Source organism: Columba livia, chromosome 8, assembly GCF_036013475.1.
Source record: "Columba livia isolate bColLiv1 breed racing homer chromosome 8, bColLiv1.pat.W.v2, whole genome shotgun sequence".
NCBI classification, from domain to species: domain Eukaryota; kingdom Metazoa; phylum Chordata; class Aves; order Columbiformes; family Columbidae; genus Columba; species Columba livia.
The window spans coordinates 17,081,023-17,101,079 of NC_088609.1; the positions used below are offsets into that span (position 1 = coordinate 17,081,023).

The 20,057-nt window shown below is 52.6% G+C and overlaps 2 protein-coding genes across 3 annotated transcripts; both read left to right on the forward strand.

Moving 5' to 3' along the window:
* Positions 1 to 21: 21 nt before the first annotated feature.
* HTATIP2 (HIV-1 Tat interactive protein 2) lies at positions 22 to 2,589 on the forward strand. Its single transcript, XM_065072323.1, has 5 exons — positions 22 to 236; positions 312 to 419; positions 504 to 641; positions 1,420 to 1,481; positions 2,069 to 2,589. Exons 1-5 carry the CDS (start codon positions 63 to 65, stop codon positions 2,292 to 2,294), a joined length of 708 nt encoding a protein of 235 aa, XP_064928395.1. The 5' UTR covers positions 22 to 62; the 3' UTR covers positions 2,295 to 2,589.
* RGS5 (regulator of G protein signaling 5) lies at positions 504 to 19,713 on the forward strand. Of its 2 annotated transcripts, XM_065072328.1 has the most exons (6): positions 504 to 641; positions 7,642 to 7,710; positions 12,387 to 12,497; positions 14,852 to 14,913; positions 15,021 to 15,187; positions 15,666 to 19,713. In XM_065072328.1, the coding sequence occupies exons 2-6, from the start codon at positions 7,667 to 7,669 to the stop codon at positions 15,825 to 15,827; spliced, it is 546 nt and encodes a 181-aa protein (XP_064928400.1). In that variant the 5' UTR covers positions 504 to 641; positions 7,642 to 7,666; the 3' UTR covers positions 15,828 to 19,713. The 2 variants fall into 2 exon arrangements, with proteins under 2 accessions (XP_064928400.1, XP_013224279.1); XM_013368825.3 differs by lacking the exon at positions 504 to 641 and having other exon boundaries at positions 7,544 to 7,710.
* Positions 19,714 to 20,057: the final 344 nt, after the last annotated feature.

A 20,057-nucleotide genomic window follows, 5' to 3' on the forward strand; every position in this document is an offset into this window, starting at 1 on the left:
CCGGCAGCCGGAAGCGGCCGGCAGCCGTGCAGCCGCTCCCCGCCCGGACCCGCCCCACCGGCATGGCGGCGGCGGTGGGTGGCAGCAGCGCCGGCAGGAGCTGCTTCGTGCTGGGCGCCTCGGGGGAGACGGGCCGGGTGCTGCTGCGGGAGCTGCTGGCCCGGCGGGTCTTCGCCAGGGTGACGCTGATCGGGCGGCGCCGGCTGAGCCTGGACGAGGAGACAGGAGCGGTCGTGGTGCGCGGGGTCGGGAGTCCCGGGGAAGCGGGGGGCTGGCCGGGGCGGGCACGCTGACCCCTGGCTTCCCCGCAGGAGCAGGCGGTGGTGGACTTCGAGCGGCTGAGCGAGCACGCTGCTGCCTTCCAGGGACACGACGTCGGCTTCTGCTGCCTGGGCACCACCAAAGCCAAGGCTGGCACGGTGAGCAGGACCCCCGCGGGGGAGGCAGGTGTTCTGCCTGCCCTCTCCCTGCCATGCTGACCACACTCTCCCCTTTACCTGCAGGCTGGCTTCGTCCGTGTGGACCGGGACTACGTCACACAGGCAGCAGAGCTGGCACGAGCAGGGGGCTGCACACACTTTGTCCTGCAGTCTTCGCAGGGGGCAAACCCGCACAGCCGCTTCCTCTACCTCCGTGTGAAGGTGAGGGGGCAGCTGGTGTGGGCTCCTGATGCTCATGCAGTCACAAAACCCTGGGATGCTTGAGAATGAAGCAGGAGCTGAGGTCCTCTAGAGATTCAAATGGCTGTGGGTGGCCTGCTAATGGGAGACAAGGGAGCAAGAGAAGGGGGCTGGCAGGGCAGCCGTGCAACTGGCTTCATCTGAAGCAGCACAGCACCTGTGTGCAGCATCCATCTCTCTCTTCAAACCATGAAAGTAAATGCTGGGGTCTCCAGCCCTACTCTGTCTCCCTGACCTCAAGTCAGGATGGCATTACAGCTAAGCGCAGGGGTTTATAGCTATGTCCAGGTGAGACGTGAACTGTCCAGGGGTACAGAGTCCATAGGCACCCTGGGTGCCACCATACCAGTTGCAAAAGTTTTCTGCACCATATGTTATGTGATGCAGCCTCCAACATCTGCTGGACTCCCTTCTGTCTGCTGCTGTCTTGTGCTGGGACCCCCAGGCTGGTCACTGTGTCCAGATGCTGTCTCAGGAGCATCCAGTTGCAGTTAGCGTGATGGTTGCAAGGGTGCGCTGCTGACTAACAGTCAATGTGTGCACTGTGGACACTTGCCCCACGCTGCCTTTTCCTGGAGAACTTCTCGCTGCCCAGGCAGTGCCTGGCCTGGACCAGCTTTGCATTCATATTAGTGCCATCTTGCCCATGGCTCAGCAGCTTCGCCCAATTCACGGGGTGAATGGAATGGTGCTCGCAGTCATCCTTGTCTCCTTTCATCCTACCCAACTGCTCTGACAGGGAGAAGTGGAGAACCTGGTCCAGGCTGTTGGTTTTGATCGCTGTACCATTCTGCGGCCAGCGTGAGTAGTGGTGGAGGAAGGAAGGCACAGGACTCAGGTGGAGGGTTACCAGGGCCATGTGCTGGGATATGGAAAAAGGGGGAAAGCTTCCATAAGGGGAAGGTTGTGGAGGGAAGTGGAGCAAGCCACCAGGTGCAAACACAGCTCTGGGCCAAGCACACTGCTTCCCAGTGCTGCAGGGAGCAAGCACAGCAATTTCCTACAGCCTGTCCCAAAGCTAAGGTCATGTGCCATGCAAGGAGAAGAGGCTTGTGTTGAGAGCAGAGTTTGAGGGACATAGGTCAAAGCTTATCTCTGCACAGACATTAACGTTATGCGGGGGGCATACTCACCTATATAATTTCAGCTATATTATGCTCTTGCTGCCTGGGAGAACTGCCATCCTGCATTTGGCAGCACTGGGGGGAAAGAAATTCAGTGTATTAGGGCTCAGCTTGGACATGTTTCAGGACCCTGCCAAAGCCCCACAGCCCCACAGTGGGTTTAGCAAGCTGGGCTGGGCCCCTGGTGCAACTGGAGAACCCAGTCTCTACCTTTTCCGCAGGGAATGGTTTTAGCCTGACCCATCTTACCTCCTCTCTCTGCAGGGTCCTGCTGTGCAAGCGCCAGGAGTCCCGGCCTGCAGAGTGGGTCACCCAGCAGTTTCTGGGTGTTGTGGCTTGGGTCTTCCCCACTGCTTACTCGGTGCCTGTGGAAAGGGTGGCCAGGGCTATGGTGGCCTGTGTGCTGCAGCCGGGTGAGGGGAAGGTGAAGGTGCTGGAGAATGCGGCCATCCACAAGCTGGGAAAGGCAGTGCCACAGCAGGGCATGTAGTGCAGAAGAGATGGGCAGGGAAGAGCTTTATCACCATTGAGATGCTCTTCTGGGCTGAGGATGAAGGCACAGGTGGGAGAGGAGTGGGGTGCTTGCATTGCCGATGTGGAAATAGGGGTGTGCTTCCTTGCATGGCAGCTGATTCTGTCAAGTGATCAAAAATGCAGGTGCTGGTTGATGGGTGAGGAGTAATAGTGTTCTGCTGCCTGGATCCAGCATGGCAGTCCGGGTAAAAAGTGGCGTAATCCAGGCAATTTCTTGAATTCAGGCCTTAAATAAATTGCTGTGACCGGTTTGCTTGTGCTTTGTGTTGAAATTGTGCCTGCCACTTGCACATCACCAGCCCAACCACATCTGTTCACAGATAGCATCTTTTGGTGATGCTTAAAGGAACATGTGGGCAAGTGGCCATGCTGTAGATGGACAGAGGAAAGCAGGGACAGCAAGTGCCCATGCTGGGACTGCATGCATCCCCACAGCGCACCCAGTGGCACCAGTGCCACTTGAATAGCGGGGCTCCTGGGAACTCAGCAGAAGTTTTTGACCCTTCCTGGGTTGCTGGCTCTGCCCACAGTCTCTGCAAAGATACAGCATGTAGGTCGTCCTCACTGATCTGCTCCAGGTTCACAGGGGCTGCTCCAGGGACACTGGTGTTCAGATCCAGGCTGATGCTTCAGTAGCGTAAACACCACGTAAATACTTGCCTTGACTTGAAAACAGTTGTCACCGCTGGCTCCTCTGGGCTCTCCTTATAGACACAAGTGAACCAGAGCTCAGCCCTGTTCCCAAGGGCTGTGTCTGCAAGATGTGAGGCCAGCCCCATGCACATCTCAGTGTGGGTTTATCCGTGGTCCATGCTGTTAGGGTGCTAGGAGGGGAGCAGGTCACTGCTGTGGGCACAGAGCAAGCGTGAGGAGCCTGCCATGTCCCAGCGACAGCCCTGAACATTCTCAGGCTTTGTGCTCAGGGTCAAGGGACTTGGCAGCTCCACAGCTGCAATGCAGGACTTACGTGACTTCCGAATTCCCAGCTGGCCAGGGTCCCAGTGCTCCGGGTAATGCTGCTTTCCAGGGTTTTCTCCTATTCAACCTCACCCATGGCTCCTGTGTCAGTGACTTGGATGTGGCAAGTGGAGGGTTCCTCCATCTCCTTCCTTCTACGCAAGCTTTTTAGTTATTGGGCTGGACCTCAGAAGCTTGGTGGAGGCGGTGAGATGCTGTAACCCCACACTGTGTGCTAACAGGGACCAAAGGGAGGGCTGTACCTGAAAAACACAACCATGCGCCCCGGCCAGCCCCCCGCTTCCCCAGGACTCCCGACCCCTTAATTGAAAGGTAACAAATGAGGGGCCACAGAGCTGTAATTAGTGATCAGACTGTCCTGGTGAGAGCAAAAGCCATGCCTTTAGAGTAATATTTAATGTCACAGTATCACAGTATGTTTGGGATTGGGAGGGACCTCAAAAGATCATCTAGTCCAACCCCCCTGCTGGAGCAGGAACACCTAAGTGAGGTCGCAATGTCAAAAGGGAAATGAGAGGTAGGCTGGTCAGGAGCGTCACACAAGTATCTGAGGGGTGTTGAACTTACGCAGCACACAAAGGCTGTTCAAATATGCAGCATTGGAAGACATAGGTGTAAATGTACACCAGCACTCTAAGAGATTGTTTTAAAAAGGCCATGTGCTTTTACTGGGGAGTGGAAATGAATACCTGAAGTGATAAGACCTTAAAAGAAGTGAAAATTGCATACAGATGAGAGAAGAAAAAAAGAACATGAGCTCTGGAAAGTTACAGGTGAAAGGCTACAGAAGACTTGAGGAAAGTATCCTAAAGGTATAAAAATTAATCATGACTATGTGAGAAGCAAAAAGTTCTCCAGAGAGCCTTGGGGACAGGATGTGATCAGGCTCTCTAAGAAGAAAAGGGCCATTTGAGAGAGTCTTGGTTACTTGCATTGGCCTTTGCTGTGAAGGAGCACATACTAGTATCATTCCTCAGGGGACAAACATTTGCATCACTGTTCCAAAGTGTGTGTGAGTGTGTGTGTATGTGTGCGTGTGCAGGAAAAGGAATAAGGGTATTTTTAACCCAATTTTTAGAACACATGGTTAAAAATCTGCCAGAAGGAACACTCAGATGAACTGCCAAATACTCACCTCGGTGAGACTTAGCGATCCCTTTACCAAAAAGTCAATGTTGTTAAATATGATGCTAATTTTTAAAAAGTTCCAGTGGGAACCAGGAAACTGCAAAGCAGTGAGGCTGCCTTCTATAAAAGGCAAGTTGCTAGAAAGGATAATAAACTCTTGAAATAACAGGGCCCAGGATAAATCTGGTGTAATGAGAAACTCCACGTGGCTTTTGAGGGGCCAGTTGCAAGACACAAAACCTAGAGCACTCTTGGAGGAAACCAGCCATGGCATACACAAAACAATCTGGTCCTCAGAATGCACTCAGATCTCCAAAAAACCTCTCCCAGAAGGGCTCTTAAACAAATTAAGCTGTCGTGGGAAGAAAAGGAAGATCTGGGTAGTTTCTTATTGGAAATATTTTCTTAGCACTCTAAAGCCTTGAAATGGACAAAACAAACATTTCTTACTGGACAAAGGTCTGCAGAAAATACAACCTATTTCTGTGTAATCCTTATTTCTTTTTCAGTGTTTCAGAGAAGTCTCTGCTAAAATGCACAACTGCAATCCCAGCACACGGTGTAGTTTCCTTATCACCCGCTTGCACGGAGTTTCAGCAGTCATTTTGGACCTCAGTTTCCCCAACTGGGTCTGTGCATTCGTTGAATTCCCACCCTGCCCGAAGCAGCTCTTTCTTTCCAGAGGCAACAGCCCTGGCTGCAGCTGGAAGGGGAGCATGTACGGATGCTCAGTGGCTGCTGGACAAGCGTTCGCACAGACTGCCTGACCCCACAGATCCAAGCTCCCCTAGGATTTCAACGCTAATTTTATTACTAAGATTAATGAGAAAAAATATTATCTGTGTTCCCAATGGCTCGGCAGCCAACTGAGAGGCTGCGGGGGTTCCCCACGCAGTCTCACGGCTCCTCCTTGCCCCAAAGCTGTGAGAACCATCAGCACCTCTCACCCACCCCTCGCTGTCACCCACTCTAGTCTGTGCCAGGAGGAGCCAGCACCCCACAAACGGCACCTCACCTTCAAAGAAGCTTATCAAAGCAGCCACTGAGCTGGCAGGCACTGGCTTGGCACTCGGGACACCCTGGTGACAACCCTGCTAGAAAACAAATGGCCCTGGCACACTCTGGCCCTGAGGGCAGCTGGCATAGCCTAGCAGAGATGCTGAGCTTGCAAGGCTGTAGTCCCTAGGAGAGTGGGGGGCTGCACACCAGCTGCTGGCAGGTGGGGCAGCTGGGCTCTGGGCATCCTCAAACTGGCCTGAGGCACCTCCGAGCTAATAAAAGAGCCTCCCCCCAACTCTTCTGTGAAAAGGGCAAAGTGATAGCAGCCTGTGAAAGAGTAAAGTATCTCCATCCTCTGTGGCTGCTCTTGTTATCCTCCTCTTTCTGCAAGGAATGAGTGGGCTGGTGGGCATGTCAGTGCCAGGCAGAGAGAAGGGGCAGCCCCCCTCCACCCTAGGTCTGGTACCCCTCCTTGCATGCACCTGGGAGCCTCTAATCAGCCCAAGCCCAGGCAGATGTCATTTGAGCATCTCATCCTCTGAAATTTTAGGGTGCACTTTTTTCATTCAATTTCCATTACAAACCAGTAAAAAGCTGACCCAGGCTTTCCAGGGAGACATGGTTTCTAGCAGACTTCTGTCTTTCCATTGCTGTACTCACACACTGAAATACAAATGGCAGCTTGCTGCATAATCGCAGAACAGCAGAAGAGAAGATCATAAAGCAGGTCCAAAGTCCATCCAGGAGCCAGAGCCAGGCATACCTCTGATACTGCTCAGAGAGGAAAAACAGGGCTCAGTACTGAGCTTAAATGTAGCCCCAGGCTGCGGGGGTAAGTGGGCCTGGTCAGGGTAATTAAGGCCATTAGTGCCCTTGGGGTGTGGACAGCAAAGTCTGCTGTTCCCAGCTCGGAGCTGTGGATGTTAAACAAGGCACTCAGATGCACATTTTCACAGTCATCCAGGCAGCTGAGGTGAGGGATGGGCATGTGGCACATTTCCAGGGTGAACCTTGAGCCCATGCCTGAGCAGGGTGTCCAGGGTGCCCTGGCGGGGGTGGGGTGGCAGCCACACACCCTCTGCATGTGCCTGTGCTGGAGTGGGTGTAATTGCACCCATGTGGGGTGGCAAAGACCTGTGGGGAGACACCAAGCCAGGGCTTTGGCTGCGGAGCCCCTCGGAGACAGGCTGGTCTCCACGTTTGACGTGATTTGGCTCTGAGCAGGCAGTCTCACCCTCGGGTTGACCCAACATTGTACCTGGTTGCCTGGCTGATGCCAGGAGAAACTTGTGCCACAGATGTCACAACCATAGGGAGGCACTGGCTCTGTGATTGCGAGTCATTGAAGCAATCAAAGAGATCTTACCCGAGCAAACAGAAACATCACAGCACCACACAGCAGCCAAGCTCTAGGTGAGGGAAAGGCTGCATCCCAGGGGGCAGAGCCATGGGGGGCGGGCAGGAACAGGTCACTGATCAGGCCCCAATTCCCACCCTGTAGGCAGCTCTGGGGTCTGGCAGCTGTTTTACTGCCCTGAAGGGAGTTGGAAAAAGGGTCCAAATTCTCCACATAACAATTGGAAATTCTTTTGGGCCTCAAAGTGTCACTGCCAGACAAAACCAGAACTTTCACTATGATTAAAAGGTTTTTTTCTTTTTTAAGCTTACATTCAAATGAATTTGTTCTGGAACAAAAGTCACTGCCACCCGCTAGCCGATAACCACTGTTGAAGCTGTAGATATCTTGACATTAGCTATAGTCTTTAAATCAATAGCAAGACTTCTTGTAGGCACTTTTACTTTTATGAAAGTGACATTTTTCATTGGAAAAAAACCTTGCTTGAATGAAACATTTCTACCTGTCTCTTCTGAATATTGACCTGAAGCCTGATATGTCATTAAGAAGAAAGCCTGTGGGCTTCCTGAAGCCCCCTAAACAGCAGCTTGGTCCTTCCAATTTGATTACCTGATCTCACTCCAGAAAAACCACGTTTTTCATTTTTCCCTCCATGTGAACTTAGAGAGAAGAAAACAAAATCCAGAAGCCGCCGGGGCCAGCTGCGGCTGGACAGCCGGCATTGGTTACGGGGCTGGCGGGGGTCCAGCTCCAGGAGCTATATAGGAGCGAGAAGGGGGAGCTGGGCTGCAGACGGAGTTGCTGCTGCCTGTCTTAACCATTGCTCACACTTTTCTCACAGCCGAGGAAACTCACAGCCTGCCAAGATGTGCAAAGGATTAGCAGCGCTGCCCCACACTTGTCTGGAGAGGTGAGAGCGGCCAGCCTGTGCGGGGACGTGGGGACAGGGAGGCTCTTCCCCTGGCACAGCCCTGCCATGGACAGCTCTTAGAGGGACTGCGGTCACCCAGCTCCGAACTGGGAGGACGGGAGGGTTGCTGGCAGGGGCTCAGCAGGATGCTGTGAGTGGCTGGGACCCTCAGGCAGGCAAGTGCTGGTCCAGTCCCAAACTGTCCCCTCTGGTTTGGGAACCTCTCTGCTGGGGAAGTCCTGGCTGCCCCAAATTCCACCGTCCCCCCCAATCTCAGCTATTCCCCTGAGCAGGACCACATTGTCCGCAGACCTTAATGTTTGCAAAAGATGAAAGGGAGGAAAATAGCAGGAAAGCGGTTGCCTTTCTGAGGCAAAACCAGCCCTGGCTCCAAAGTGCCTTAAAATCCTCTTTAACTGCCTGTGTCTCCCTTGCATGCAGATTAACCATTCCTGGCCCGGCTCACAAGACTTGGCGCTACGCAAAGCGCCTGCTCTGCCCTGCTTGTGGCATCCATTCTCATCCCCCTCCACCCTGGCACTTGCCTCAAAACCTGTCCAGGGTGACAGTGGTATTTCCTGAGCTGCTTTCACCCCTGGGGGAGGCTCCAGCCATTTCCACCCCCAATGAAATCTGCCCTCTCCTGTGGGGATGGAGGAGCTTTGGAAGGGGGTCAGGGAGAGGCAAAGGCGTGGGGGGGTGGGGGCTCCCTGTGGCAGTGGGGTGCTCCATCTCTTGCTTAAGAAGGATATTTGTTAAAAGACTTAACACGTGAATTACCCAGTGAGGATTTCCTTACAGCTGTGAATGTCTTAGTATGGGTTTTTTAATGAGAACGAGGGTGTTCACTGCCCTGGGGAGAGCTTGGGAGAAGTCACCCTTCATCAGCTCAAGCTGTGCCACTGCAGGCTGATGCCACTTGCCCGAAAGTGAGGCAAATTTCCACCACAGGCATGAACAGGTCAGCAGGCCTGTGACAATTTCTTTGTTTGAGGAGTGTCCTTTGACCACCCTTGTGCACGCCTTGTCTGGCCTCTTGCTGCCCGCTGTGCCACGAGCAGCCGAGCAGTACTCTTCCAGGTGTGGGTGAGCAACACATTTCTTCTCTGCTCTCATCTTTGCTGTCACTCTTCTGCTACTTTCTAAAACTAAATTAGTTGGGTTTTTTTTTTATTGCTCTATGAGGAATTTCAACAGCCACTTCATTGTCAGTCTCATGAGAGCTCCTGCTGTTCCTCAGCACATCTCCCCAACCACCAACCCCTTCTCTCTGCACATGTCTAACAACATGGTTGCAGCCTGGGTTCCCCTAGGACCATCCCCACTGAGGAAAACACACCATGTCCCCTGTGCGTTGTTTCCTACCTTTCCCATGCTGTCATCCACAGGATCATCTTCACCCCTGCAGCTGCCTGGGGTCTGGGGAGCCTATCCAAGGTCCCCTGCAGACCCAAGGTGCTGGTAGCCCCTGGCTCTCCCCAAGGCACACGTTCTCTGGCCTCTTCAGAGAATCGGTAGCTTTGTAGGAATCTTTTTCTATTGCCAGAGCTGTGTTGACTCCTCTCCAATAGACCATATTTGTCCATGTGTCCACCACAGCTGTCTGATACAGCTGCTGCTGACATGCCCATACAGCGTCACACTTGCAGCTCTATGGCTCCTTGAATCCCCCCAGAGCCTTTTTTTCCCCCAAGAGGCATTTCCTCTGGCATCTCCCTGCCCTCAGGCACAGCAGCAGCTTTAGCTTTCAGCTATAGTTTTAACTTACTCAAGCTTCTCTTTTTTTTTTTGTTTTGTTTTTAAAGCTGGAGTCTCTCCTGGCCCTCCCCAGCAGCCTTGGTGCTCTTGATGTGTTTGACAGAGCCCATATTTTCTTTTAATGCTTTTTGGAAGCTGTTTCTCAGACTTCTTCTTGGCTTGCTCCTGTATGTTCTCACACTTAACCTTCCACAGTTTATGGTCCTCTTGTTTTTTCTCACTCAGGCATAGCTGGGGGGTTTCTGAAAGACATATTTTTGTTTATAACTGCCATTTTTATCCTGCTATTTAGCTGTTGCTGAAGTCTTTAAATAGTTCCTCTCACACCAGCCTGCAAGCATTCAGCCTTTTTGGCTGTCCTTTCGCAAACTTCCTCATCTCTACAGTCTCCACATGTTTCACTAATGCTCCACAGCCAAGAACTTGCTCAGGGTGGGGAGGTTCTTGCTGCTGTCCCTACAAAGGGACCTGCAGGGCTTCAGCTGGGTGGGTGGGTGGTCCATCAACAGCCATGTGGGATGGAGCCATCCAGGGAGCAGCAGGCAGTGGGGCTCCAATATAGGTCCAACATTTATCCAGAAGACCAGGCTAGGGAAGGTAGCCCCAGGGTTGCGCTTAAATGGAATCCCAATGCAGGGTGTGGGGCTCAGCTGGGGCTGCCCAGGGCCATTAAGGCCCATTAGTGACCTTTGAGCCTGACAGATGTTGGCCATAAGTCACTGTCAGAGGGCGGGAATTGGAGAGCAAGATTTTGAATCAGGTCCCAGTGTTATCCAGGAGAGTACTTGCAGCTCCGTAAAGCTGCTGTCAATTGCATCCAAATCTTGTGCATGCATTGATCTCATTGGCATCAGGGTAGGGGGGTTCCCAGGTCCTGCTCCCAGTCTGGTCTTTCCACCTCATTAGGCCACTGTGTGTTAGATTTATTGGAGGGAGCAGGACAAACAGTGCACAGCAGCATCCCTGTCCCAGACACTCCTCAGTGTGGGGACCTCATCACCCTTTGCATGAGGTCCTGGTCTCTCCAGGTAAGATTCAAGTTCTCTTAGAAGCAAGAGCAACAGACGCTGTCCCTGTAGCAGCTGACATTTTCCATGAAAACAGTTGGGTTTCTGGGTCTGTGCTGTCCCGTGCTGTACACCCACTGCAGGTGGTCCATGCAGACCCAGGCTGGGCTGCTCATTCCTGTGCAAGGGCAGATTTCTGCTCGTTCCTGTTGCAGATTTCTGCAGCAGTGGGCAGGGGAGCAGACCCTGCACCAGGTCTCAAAAAGTCACCCCTGGGGGGCTGGCAGGTGGAAAAACAAAACACAGGGAGAGTTTTACAGGGAGGAGAAAAAAAATGAAGGAATGGAAATGAAATAGCAGACATAGCAACGGAGTGATTGTCCAAGGAAGGGCTTGTGAAACTAAACAGCAGAGAGGAGGAGCACAATGAGCCCTGAAGCCGGGAAACTGTAGCCTGGCTGTGACAGCTGTGTCATGGTGAAGGCACCCAGCCCAGCCAGCCTGCAGGGAAGCCGTGTCCCCTTGCTTTTATCCACACCCTGTGCCAGTGAGCCTGAAAGTCACCAAACGTTGCTGTGCCAGGGAAGAGTCCTGCCCTGAAAAGATGGGGCAATGGAGGGTGTCTATTTTCACCCTTTTATTTGTTCAGTCTTACGCAGCACATCTGAATTTTCTTTCCAAATCTCAGTTTGCTCTTGCTACTAACACTGAGCTACAGCAGAAGGGATCCTGCTCTGTGGCTTTGGATGCTCAGGACCACATTACAAGTCATATTGCACAAAAGGGCACATTTTGGGGGACAGCTGGACCTGCTGCCCCTCTTTTCTGTGTATCCTCCAATGGACGAAGGATGGAAGATGGAGGATGAAACTCGTTTGCCAGTCAGATGTCTTCACCTCCTGAAATGTTTCTCGCCCCCCGCCCAGGAAAAGCAGTACATAGGAGTTAACTGTTTGCAGGACCTTCCCATTGCAGACATAAGCTTTTCGTATTACTTAGGAGTGAGAAGAGAAACTGCTAGCACTAGCAGGAAGTGTTGAGGGTTGCTGGTTGTATGCATTGCTGGTGGTCCTTGAGAGCAATAGAAAAATAAGATAATCCCAATGAAAATGCCTACAGAGTAGAAAGCTCCCAGTTTTGAGTCCTTGGGAGGGCCAGGGATGGGCACAAAGCACACCAAGGAGCATTTCACCCTGACTTTGGCAAGTATAGAAGTGTGTGCTAACCTATGTGTTAGCAATAGCATCCCCCGGGACAGGGAGGATTTTGGCTGCATTGTGTGAGGGTGCTTGGTAGCAGAACACTGGGCTCAGGAGCTGCACCATGCATCGCTGCAGGCAGCAACCTCAAAAAGCTCAGGAAACATGATAAGGACAGTTTCTTGGTCCCTTTGGCCACAGGCCAGGACCTGGAGAGGGAGGGCACCCTACTCCGGCAGCCATTGGTGTTGTGGGACTGGTGGATGCACCATGGCATGGGGCTCAGCGTGGGGCAGGCACCACCATGCAGCCCAGCATGGCACCCTGCACAGGCTCCTCTATAAAGGGAGCTCCTTCATTTCCTCAGGACGTGTCACTATAGAAACTGAGTGCTGCACACACATCCCCTAATTTGTCCTCAGAGCAGCCTGCCAGCTCTGCTGATACAATTATCCCAGCCACAGATGGGGACAAAGCAAAGAGATCAAGATCAAGAGCTGCTGCTAATTCTGAGTGCCTGGCTTGAAATACCTCAGCCAGGCATCTTTACAGCATTAGAGTCCATTTGTCCATGTGTGATTAATTACACAGCTTCATACCTCACCAGGAGCTGTGCTGGGGTCTGTACTGGGGTCCACGTGGGTGCAGGGCAAGGACCATCCTCACTGCCTCATCCTTCTGCTGAGCTGCTTCTGCTTGTCCCCTCCTGCAGGGCCAAGGAGATCAAGACCAAGCTGGGCACACTGCTCCAGAAGCCTGACTCGGCCATTGATTTCATCATCCCCTACCCAGAGAAGCCGGAGAAGCCACCCAAGGTCCAGAAGTGAGTGCCACACCAAGGGTAGGCTGTACTGGCCCCCATGCCTCACTGGAAGGGTGGGTGTGAGCCCTTTTGGGATGCAGAGGAGCTGAAGCCCCTGCTGCGGGATCTGGGCTGGGCACAGAGGGTTTTACGAGGCAGAGAACTCGTGGCACACTCTTTGTGACCCGCCGGCTAGGCGCAGGCTCTGAGTTACGTCAGGGCAGCGTAAGATGTGTCAGGCAATACAGCTTTATGGAAACCAGATTTCTCACAGAAACTCAATTTACATTTGATGAGATTTCGTGTTATTTGATAAAGGTTTTGCCAGAGGCATACAGCACTTGGACTTCTCTGAGTCACCCACCTCAGTTCAGAGGTGCCAGCCTTGCCCAGCCTGGTGGCTTCAGCACAGTATTGTGTCCCTGAGCTGAGTGCATGGCCTCACAGCACGATGCCAGGCTCTGGGCAGCTCTGCAGTGATGACATTGTCTCACCTTATTGCCTTTGTCCTGAACCTCTGTTCTCCAGCACCAAGCTAGTTTAATGACAAAGCAAAGCAGAGGAGCAGCTAGAGAGGCTGATGTACTGTGCTGCAGGATTAACACAATTTCCATTTCCGCTTTAAAATAACGAATTTTTTATTTACACCAGTCCCTCTCCCCACACTCCTCTCCAGCCCAGGCAACATTAAACGGGTAATGCTCCACCAAGGGATTGCTAAAACAACCCCAACATGCAGATGAATGCCCCACCCACCCTGACATGAGCCCACAGACAGCTGTAGTCACTTTGATGGCTGCAGCACATGGGGACACTTGCCAGCACAGTGCCAGCTGCAGCACTGCCCTGTGAGAGCTTCCCTGGACAGGCAGAACCCCAGATAGACAGCATGTTTCATACACAGTCGCTGTCATGCCCGAGATGCCCTTGAGAAGGAGACACATTTGTCCCCATTAGCTGTCCCTGCTGAAAGCTGGTGAACATCTTTGCTGGCTGGAGAAGTCGTTTTCTCCTGCGCTGCATCGTTGTGCAGCCCTGGTATCATTCACCTACCAGCATCTCACTCGCAGTTAATATAATCCCTGGAACAGTCAGGTAATGGAAAAGTGAATTTGGTAGTTTCCAGGAAATCTGGATTGTGCTGAGTTGCTGCAGCGATTCTCCCCCTCACCAGGGCTGGGGAGATGCCTGGGAGGAATGGGGAGCAGGGAGAGCTTTTGATCCTTGACAGCAAGTGCAAATGCAATTCAGGGTTCAGAAAGTGAATGATCATAGACCCCATCATGGTCATTACTGCTGGATACTGACAGTTCGATGACAAGTGAGGGCTGGATACCTAAGCTGAGCAAACCTTGCATTTCTGCCATTCTCCTCTCCCATGTGAGGCCACCTGGGCAGGGTGGGAGCACCTGCACTTTCCCCAGCCCCACTGCTGAAGTACCAAGGCCCCCAGGACCAACAGGTTGTCCTTCCCACTGCTCCCTCCCTGGCACCAGCCCAGGGGATGCTTTGCTCAGCCAGAGGAGCCGTGTGTCCCTATGGCAGCAAAACAGGCTTGAGCTGCAGCCCTGCCTGTGGGGAGCAGGAATGGTCTGCAGTGGGTCCGGTGCACAGCGGCGTGGGGGCTTCCATTCCCCTCCAGCACTGGGCATCACCCACATTGGGCAGCAAGGCAGAAGCCCCATGCCCCAGGGCAGCTCTGTAGAACTCCTCCAGGCTAAAAAAAAACAAAGCCAGAAAATAAACAAACCCCAGCCAAACCAAAACAAACAAACCACAGCCCTCTTTAGTCACATTGGAATAATTGCCTTCTTTTTTTTTCTTTTTTTTTTTCTTTTTTTTTTTTTTAAACAAAAACAACAACAAAAAAAAACTATGCACATGAAAAACACAAGGTTTTCACTGGGGACAGTTAGAACTGAAGTCAGCATCCTGCCCCACCATAGGCATTGGGGTGGGCTGTGGGGGTGGAGGAGCACTGACCCAAGCCCAGTGGGAAAACAGGGATGCTTCCCAGCTGGCTGCAGAGCCCACTCTGTCCTCCCATGCACAGATTCTGGGGCAAGAAGGGGACCTGTGGCTGCAGAGGGAACCCACTTTGCAGTTCAGCCATGTCTCCACTCAAAACACAGGGGAATTTGCCACCCAGCCCTGTTCTCACCTTCCCTGGCACTCAGCTATCCCAGGACGATGGCACTTGCACTGTGATGCAGCGGCATCTCTGCTGCTCAGCCATCGCCTCCTGCTCTGCAACAGTCTCCATAGCTTGTTACTCCATTCTTCCATGTTTTTAAAAGAATTATTTAAAAACCTGCAGGCCAGACTGGGGCTGTGGGATGAGCATGGACTACCTGGGCTTTCTTTACTCCCTTCAGGCCGTCACCAGAAGAGGCTCTGCAGTGGCGTGATTCCCTGGAGAAACTCCTGCAAAACCCCTGTAAGTTCGCATCCCCCAGTCCCGTGTTCCCCCATGCCTCATCCCTCCAGGAGCTCATCAAGGGCTCAGCACCCCTGATGCTGACTGAGAGACTGTCTCCCCCACAGATGGGCTCACCAGCTTCCGCAGCTTCCTGCGCTCTGAGTTCAGTGAGGAGAACGTCGAGTTTTGGGTGGCTTGTGAGGACTACAAGAAAAGCAAGTCCCCTGTGAAGATGGCAGAGAAGGCCAAGAGGATCTATGAGGAGTTCATCCAGACTGAGGCACCCAAAGAGGTCAGTGGCTGCAAGGCAGGAGATGGTGCCAGGAGGGATGAGGCTGTTGCCCTGGTGGACTCCATCCCAAAGGAGAGTGATGGCTGAGGGATTCAGAGGGCTGGTCCCTTGATGAGGAGCAGCCCCATCCCCATAGGCTGCGTTCCCACCCTTGGCAGCCCCAATTTGGATGCTCAGCCTCTGATGGGCTGTCTCCTGCCACAGGCACTTCCAACTCATGCCTGTCCCCACAGAGGGCTTACATTGTTCATAAGGGATGACAATTTACAGTAATACTCTCCCCGGAGTTAGATTTGCTGCAGAATAGAGCTCATCCTTAGTTATCTGCCACCAATAATTCCCCAGGTAAGTGAGTGTGCTTCAGTCCACACTCATAACATCTGTGTGTTTTTTGGTGGGACAGAGCAGGTGAAGGGAGCTGCCATCCCCCACCCCTAACAAAGGTAGGGTCCCCATCCCTCTTACCCTCCCATCACAGGTGAACATTGACCACTTCACCAAGGCCGTGACCATGAAGAACCTGGTGGACCCATCACCAAGCAGCTTTGACATGGCCCAGAAGAGGATCTTTGCCCTGATGGAGAAAGACTCCCTGCCCAGATTTGTGCGGTCAGAGTTTTATCAGGAGTTAATCAAGTAGCAATGCAGCAGGGCTGTGCGAGGCATTCCCCGCGGGTGGTCCCACTGCTTCTATCTCAACACCTGCCCCTTCTTCTACAGCTGCTTTGCTTTCTTGATACCACCCTAAAACAGCACCTGGGGCTGTTGCTAAACATCTCCCCATGTGTGTTGGACTGCCAGATGTCCTCATGTCTCCTCTTTTACAGTCTCTTTCCTCTCCCACAAAAGACCAATTAGCAGAAATCCCTGGTGATCCTCCCTGGGTTTGGGACCCTGAAGCGCAGTGGAGCAGCCCCAGCCTCGCAGCAACTGGGAGCCACTCGGGCAGCCAGCACACCCCTGGTATTGTGGGGCTCAGCTTTAGTCAGAAGTGCCAGCTCTGCCTTGTTAGGACTCATTAGGACATGACAATTTTTCTCCCACTTTTGCCTGTATCACTGGTTTCCCCAAGGCTCTCTCCCTTCTCCCAGCTTCCCAGGGCATTGCTGAGGGTACCCAGCATGTGCTTCCCTCCCCAACAAGCCCAGTGTGCCTGCAGCCCTGGGGTGCAGGGGGGACTTGGCACCACAGTTGGCATCACCTTGTTTTCAGAAAGCAGCGGTTCAGCAGGTACAGTGATGGCTGTACAGCAGTGATGGCTGTATGGCAGGGACAGGGGTTTTGGCAGGGACTGGGCTACAGCAGGGATGGTGGTATGGCAGATTCAGGAATGGCACTGCAGGTGCACCTGGCTGGCAGGAGGGGGGGGAAGACCAAGCCTGTGGCATCGCTTTCCCTGTGACTCACCTGGAGTCAGCTGTCAGCCTGTTCACTTCACACTAAAAACTGTAAAGAGGATAAAACAGGATCTGTTTGTTCAAAACACCAGGACTGTTTAGCAACCCAGACATCCCGCTTGCTCCAACACTTCCATGACGTACTGAGCTCACAGTCCGTGCCCGCGTCCCCAGTGCCTACGCGCAGCCCTAAGCAGTGCCGGTGGCTGGTAGTGTGCTTGGATTGCAGCTTCAGGGATGTTGCTGCAGCCATTTCTTACTCTAGCTGCTTCTCTCTGCAATAGGCATGCCAAAGCGATACTTCTGCACAAACCCAGTCGAGGGCATTGATTAGAGGAGGAAGGAAAATCACAGTGGGGGGAAACAAGCTGCAATTGCAACTGTTCAGATCCAATTAAAGAAACAAAACAAAAAACCACACACACATACACACACATAACCTCAAAACAAACAAACAAAAAAACACCAACCAAACAAAAAAAGCCCCAAACCAACAAACCAACAACAACAAAAAAACCCAAACTAATTGAAAATAGGAAAAATAACCCACCTGGCTTCTTGAACAGATGGCAAACTCTGCTGAGTTTGTGTGGCCTGCATCTCTCTCTCCTGTCCCCTTCCCTCTGCCCAGGACATGTGTTTCCATAAGGCTGTCTCTTAAAATCATCAGCTCTTTTTGAATGATTCAAAGCCAGCTCACTGCTACCAGAAGAAATAACATCTGAGGTTGGGGCAAGGACATACATGAAAGGCAGCTGGGGTCTCATTTCAGCCTCAAGGCAAATGCAATGAACCCCTGCCCCACGGGCCCTGGATGTTTCATCCCTGCAATGGATTGCTGCCACAGCATCCGCAGGGCCATGGCTTGCAATAAGCCACTTCAGCTGGCCACATGACAGATGAGGGCAAAATAAGAAGCAACCGTGCACCCAGCAGGCATCCTGGACCAGTCACCCCGCCAGGCTGCTCAACCTCAACTGCAAGTCATGAGACTTCATGTGAAATGCAATAACATAAACAATGGGTTTGCCAGCCTCTTAAAGACTTTCAAAATCTGATCAAATCCCCACCAGCCCCAAATATTTATACATTGTCACTATGGCAATGAAGAAAAATACATCCCAAGCTGCAGGAAGTGGGCTGTGTTTTCTAGTCAGGGATGAGGATGCAGGGGAAGGATGGAGGCCACCACAAACGTGACTTTTTTTCTAACTCTGGAGCAAGTGGCCTGGGAAACTTTGTGCTGTAGCGGCACGGGGTGATGCTTGTAGGGTATTCCCCTGGGGCAAGCACGGGGCGGGGGGGGTGGCTTGGGCGGCCCCAAAGAGCTGCAAGGAAGCCCATGAGCAGCAGGACAGTCTCAACAGGGTGCAGGATCCCCCAGCAGCACAAGGGGGAGCAGGAGCAAGGCTGGGCTGGAAAGGGTTGCTTGGCCAGCCCTTCTGCAGAGGATGCTCCCACGACCTCTGCCCACGCACCCTCCTATCATCTCCATGGACCGGTGTCAACACGAGCAGGTTCAGCATGTTCAAGCTCCCTGTTTACAGTGTGACTCATAGAAATGCAAAGCCAAACAGGCTTCCGTGCAGAAAGACCTAGATCTTTCATTTTTACTTAATCCTTTGGCAGCTATTTCCAGATACCCTCACATGTTTCACAATTAAATGCCAACACTGACGCTGTAGAGGTCGGGATGCTGCTGGAGGTGGACTTGCCACATGCCATGCAAACCTGAGATATCACTGGCTTCAACAGCCAGCTTGTGGGGCAGGGAGAAGGTGTCTACATATGTATGTGCTGAAAAGAAAGGTGGAGGCTGGATTCAGGAGAGACAAAACAGCTCTATTGGAAATCCCTCCCCAGCTCAATTTTTGCTAAAATCCTGGAAGCCTACTTAGGGGGTGATTGAACAGGTGCCAGTGAGCTATCAGGTGGCCATCAAATGTGGTCCCTGAAGTGTTTTCGAGTTGTGTTTGTGCAGAAGGGTCATTTGGCTAATTACTTGGGCAGGCTTGACCCAGAAAGGCAGCAATGCCTGTACGCACCCCATGGCTGAGCTTTCCACAAGCCCTGGGGTATTTACAGTTGGGCTGATACCCACCATCATATTTCTGGTAGGAAATACTTCATGTATTGTACCACTCTTGCTCTCATGAAATTTGGTGTATGTATGAGCACTATACACAGAACACATAGTACATCTGTAACCCTATAGTCATATACAAGTATACACGCCCATATATACATACTCCTAACGTGGGCATCTGGATCCTCAGTAAGAGTCAAAAAGCAAGAGTTTCTGGATGTTGTGCCTGGGGTCCATCACAGAGATGAGTGTGTGGGGGTTTTAGTGCAGTCCCAAATGCTGTTAATGGAAACCTCGGCCATCCACTTGAGTGAAGGTGCATCTTCCCAAACACCCTCCAAAATCACCCTGTGCCCACGGTTGCTGGGTTCCAGCAGCCCCGGTGCAGGAGGTAGGTCTCATGGTCTCCAAGGGGCCCCAACCCCTGCCGTGGGGCAAGGCAACCCCATGCTGCAGTCGGGGTCCTGGGGCACCAGACGCTGCCTCCGTGCCTCCCCGGTGCCTGCTCCCCACCGTGGGACATGCGGAGGAGGGCTCCCTGCACCTGCGTCCCTCAGATTAACACCAGGGGATCGTTTGCTGGGTGTTTTCTGGTTACTCCAAGTGACCCAGACCCTCACACCTCACTGGCCATGGTGCAAATCACCCAGCTCTCCTTCTACATGCCCAAACAGGGCTCTGTGGTGCTGCCCAGTTCCAGCATTGGGGACTGCCAAAACCTGTGAGGCAGCGGCAGGGGCTGCCCACTGCCCACAGGGGCTGAGGGTGTCCCAGGGCTTGCCCAGGGTCCCTGCAGTCCTTGGTCATTACCTGGAGGGTGCTGAGTGCTGTGGCCAAGAGCTGGAGCAGGTCAGGAGTGGGGATCAGCTTCTTGCACCTGCAAGAAATGGGTTTTCAGGCTGATGTTCCCTGTGTGATTTCCACAAGAGATCTTCATGCAGGGAAGACACAGGGCACTGGTGTGCAACTGAGGAACTGGTTGTGTTAACTCATATTCTTGTACCACTCAATAATCCACACATAAATGTGTATTTCTGCTACTATCTCGATGGACTGTTCATTTTGTCTCTTTGCACTGAAGGTGCAGCGTTCCCTTACCCTCTGCAGAGCACTCCTAAAACTTGTGCCCAAAAGCCCTGGAAAGACCAAAGGCATCTGAGAGCTTCTGCTGCAAAAGATGTGGCAATTTCTCAGGAAACAGAAAAGAGAATAAAAATATCCCCACAGGAGGCTGCTCTGGAGGAAACTCCCCAGCACCAGCACAGCACAGGCACCTCCAGCCCCACTGCCTGGTGGCACCACAGGGTTCAGGCCAGGGACAGGTTGAGCTTTGAGCTAAAAGTGTTCCCCTCTGGAGCTCTGGCTGGGAAGACATTTGCAGCAAAGA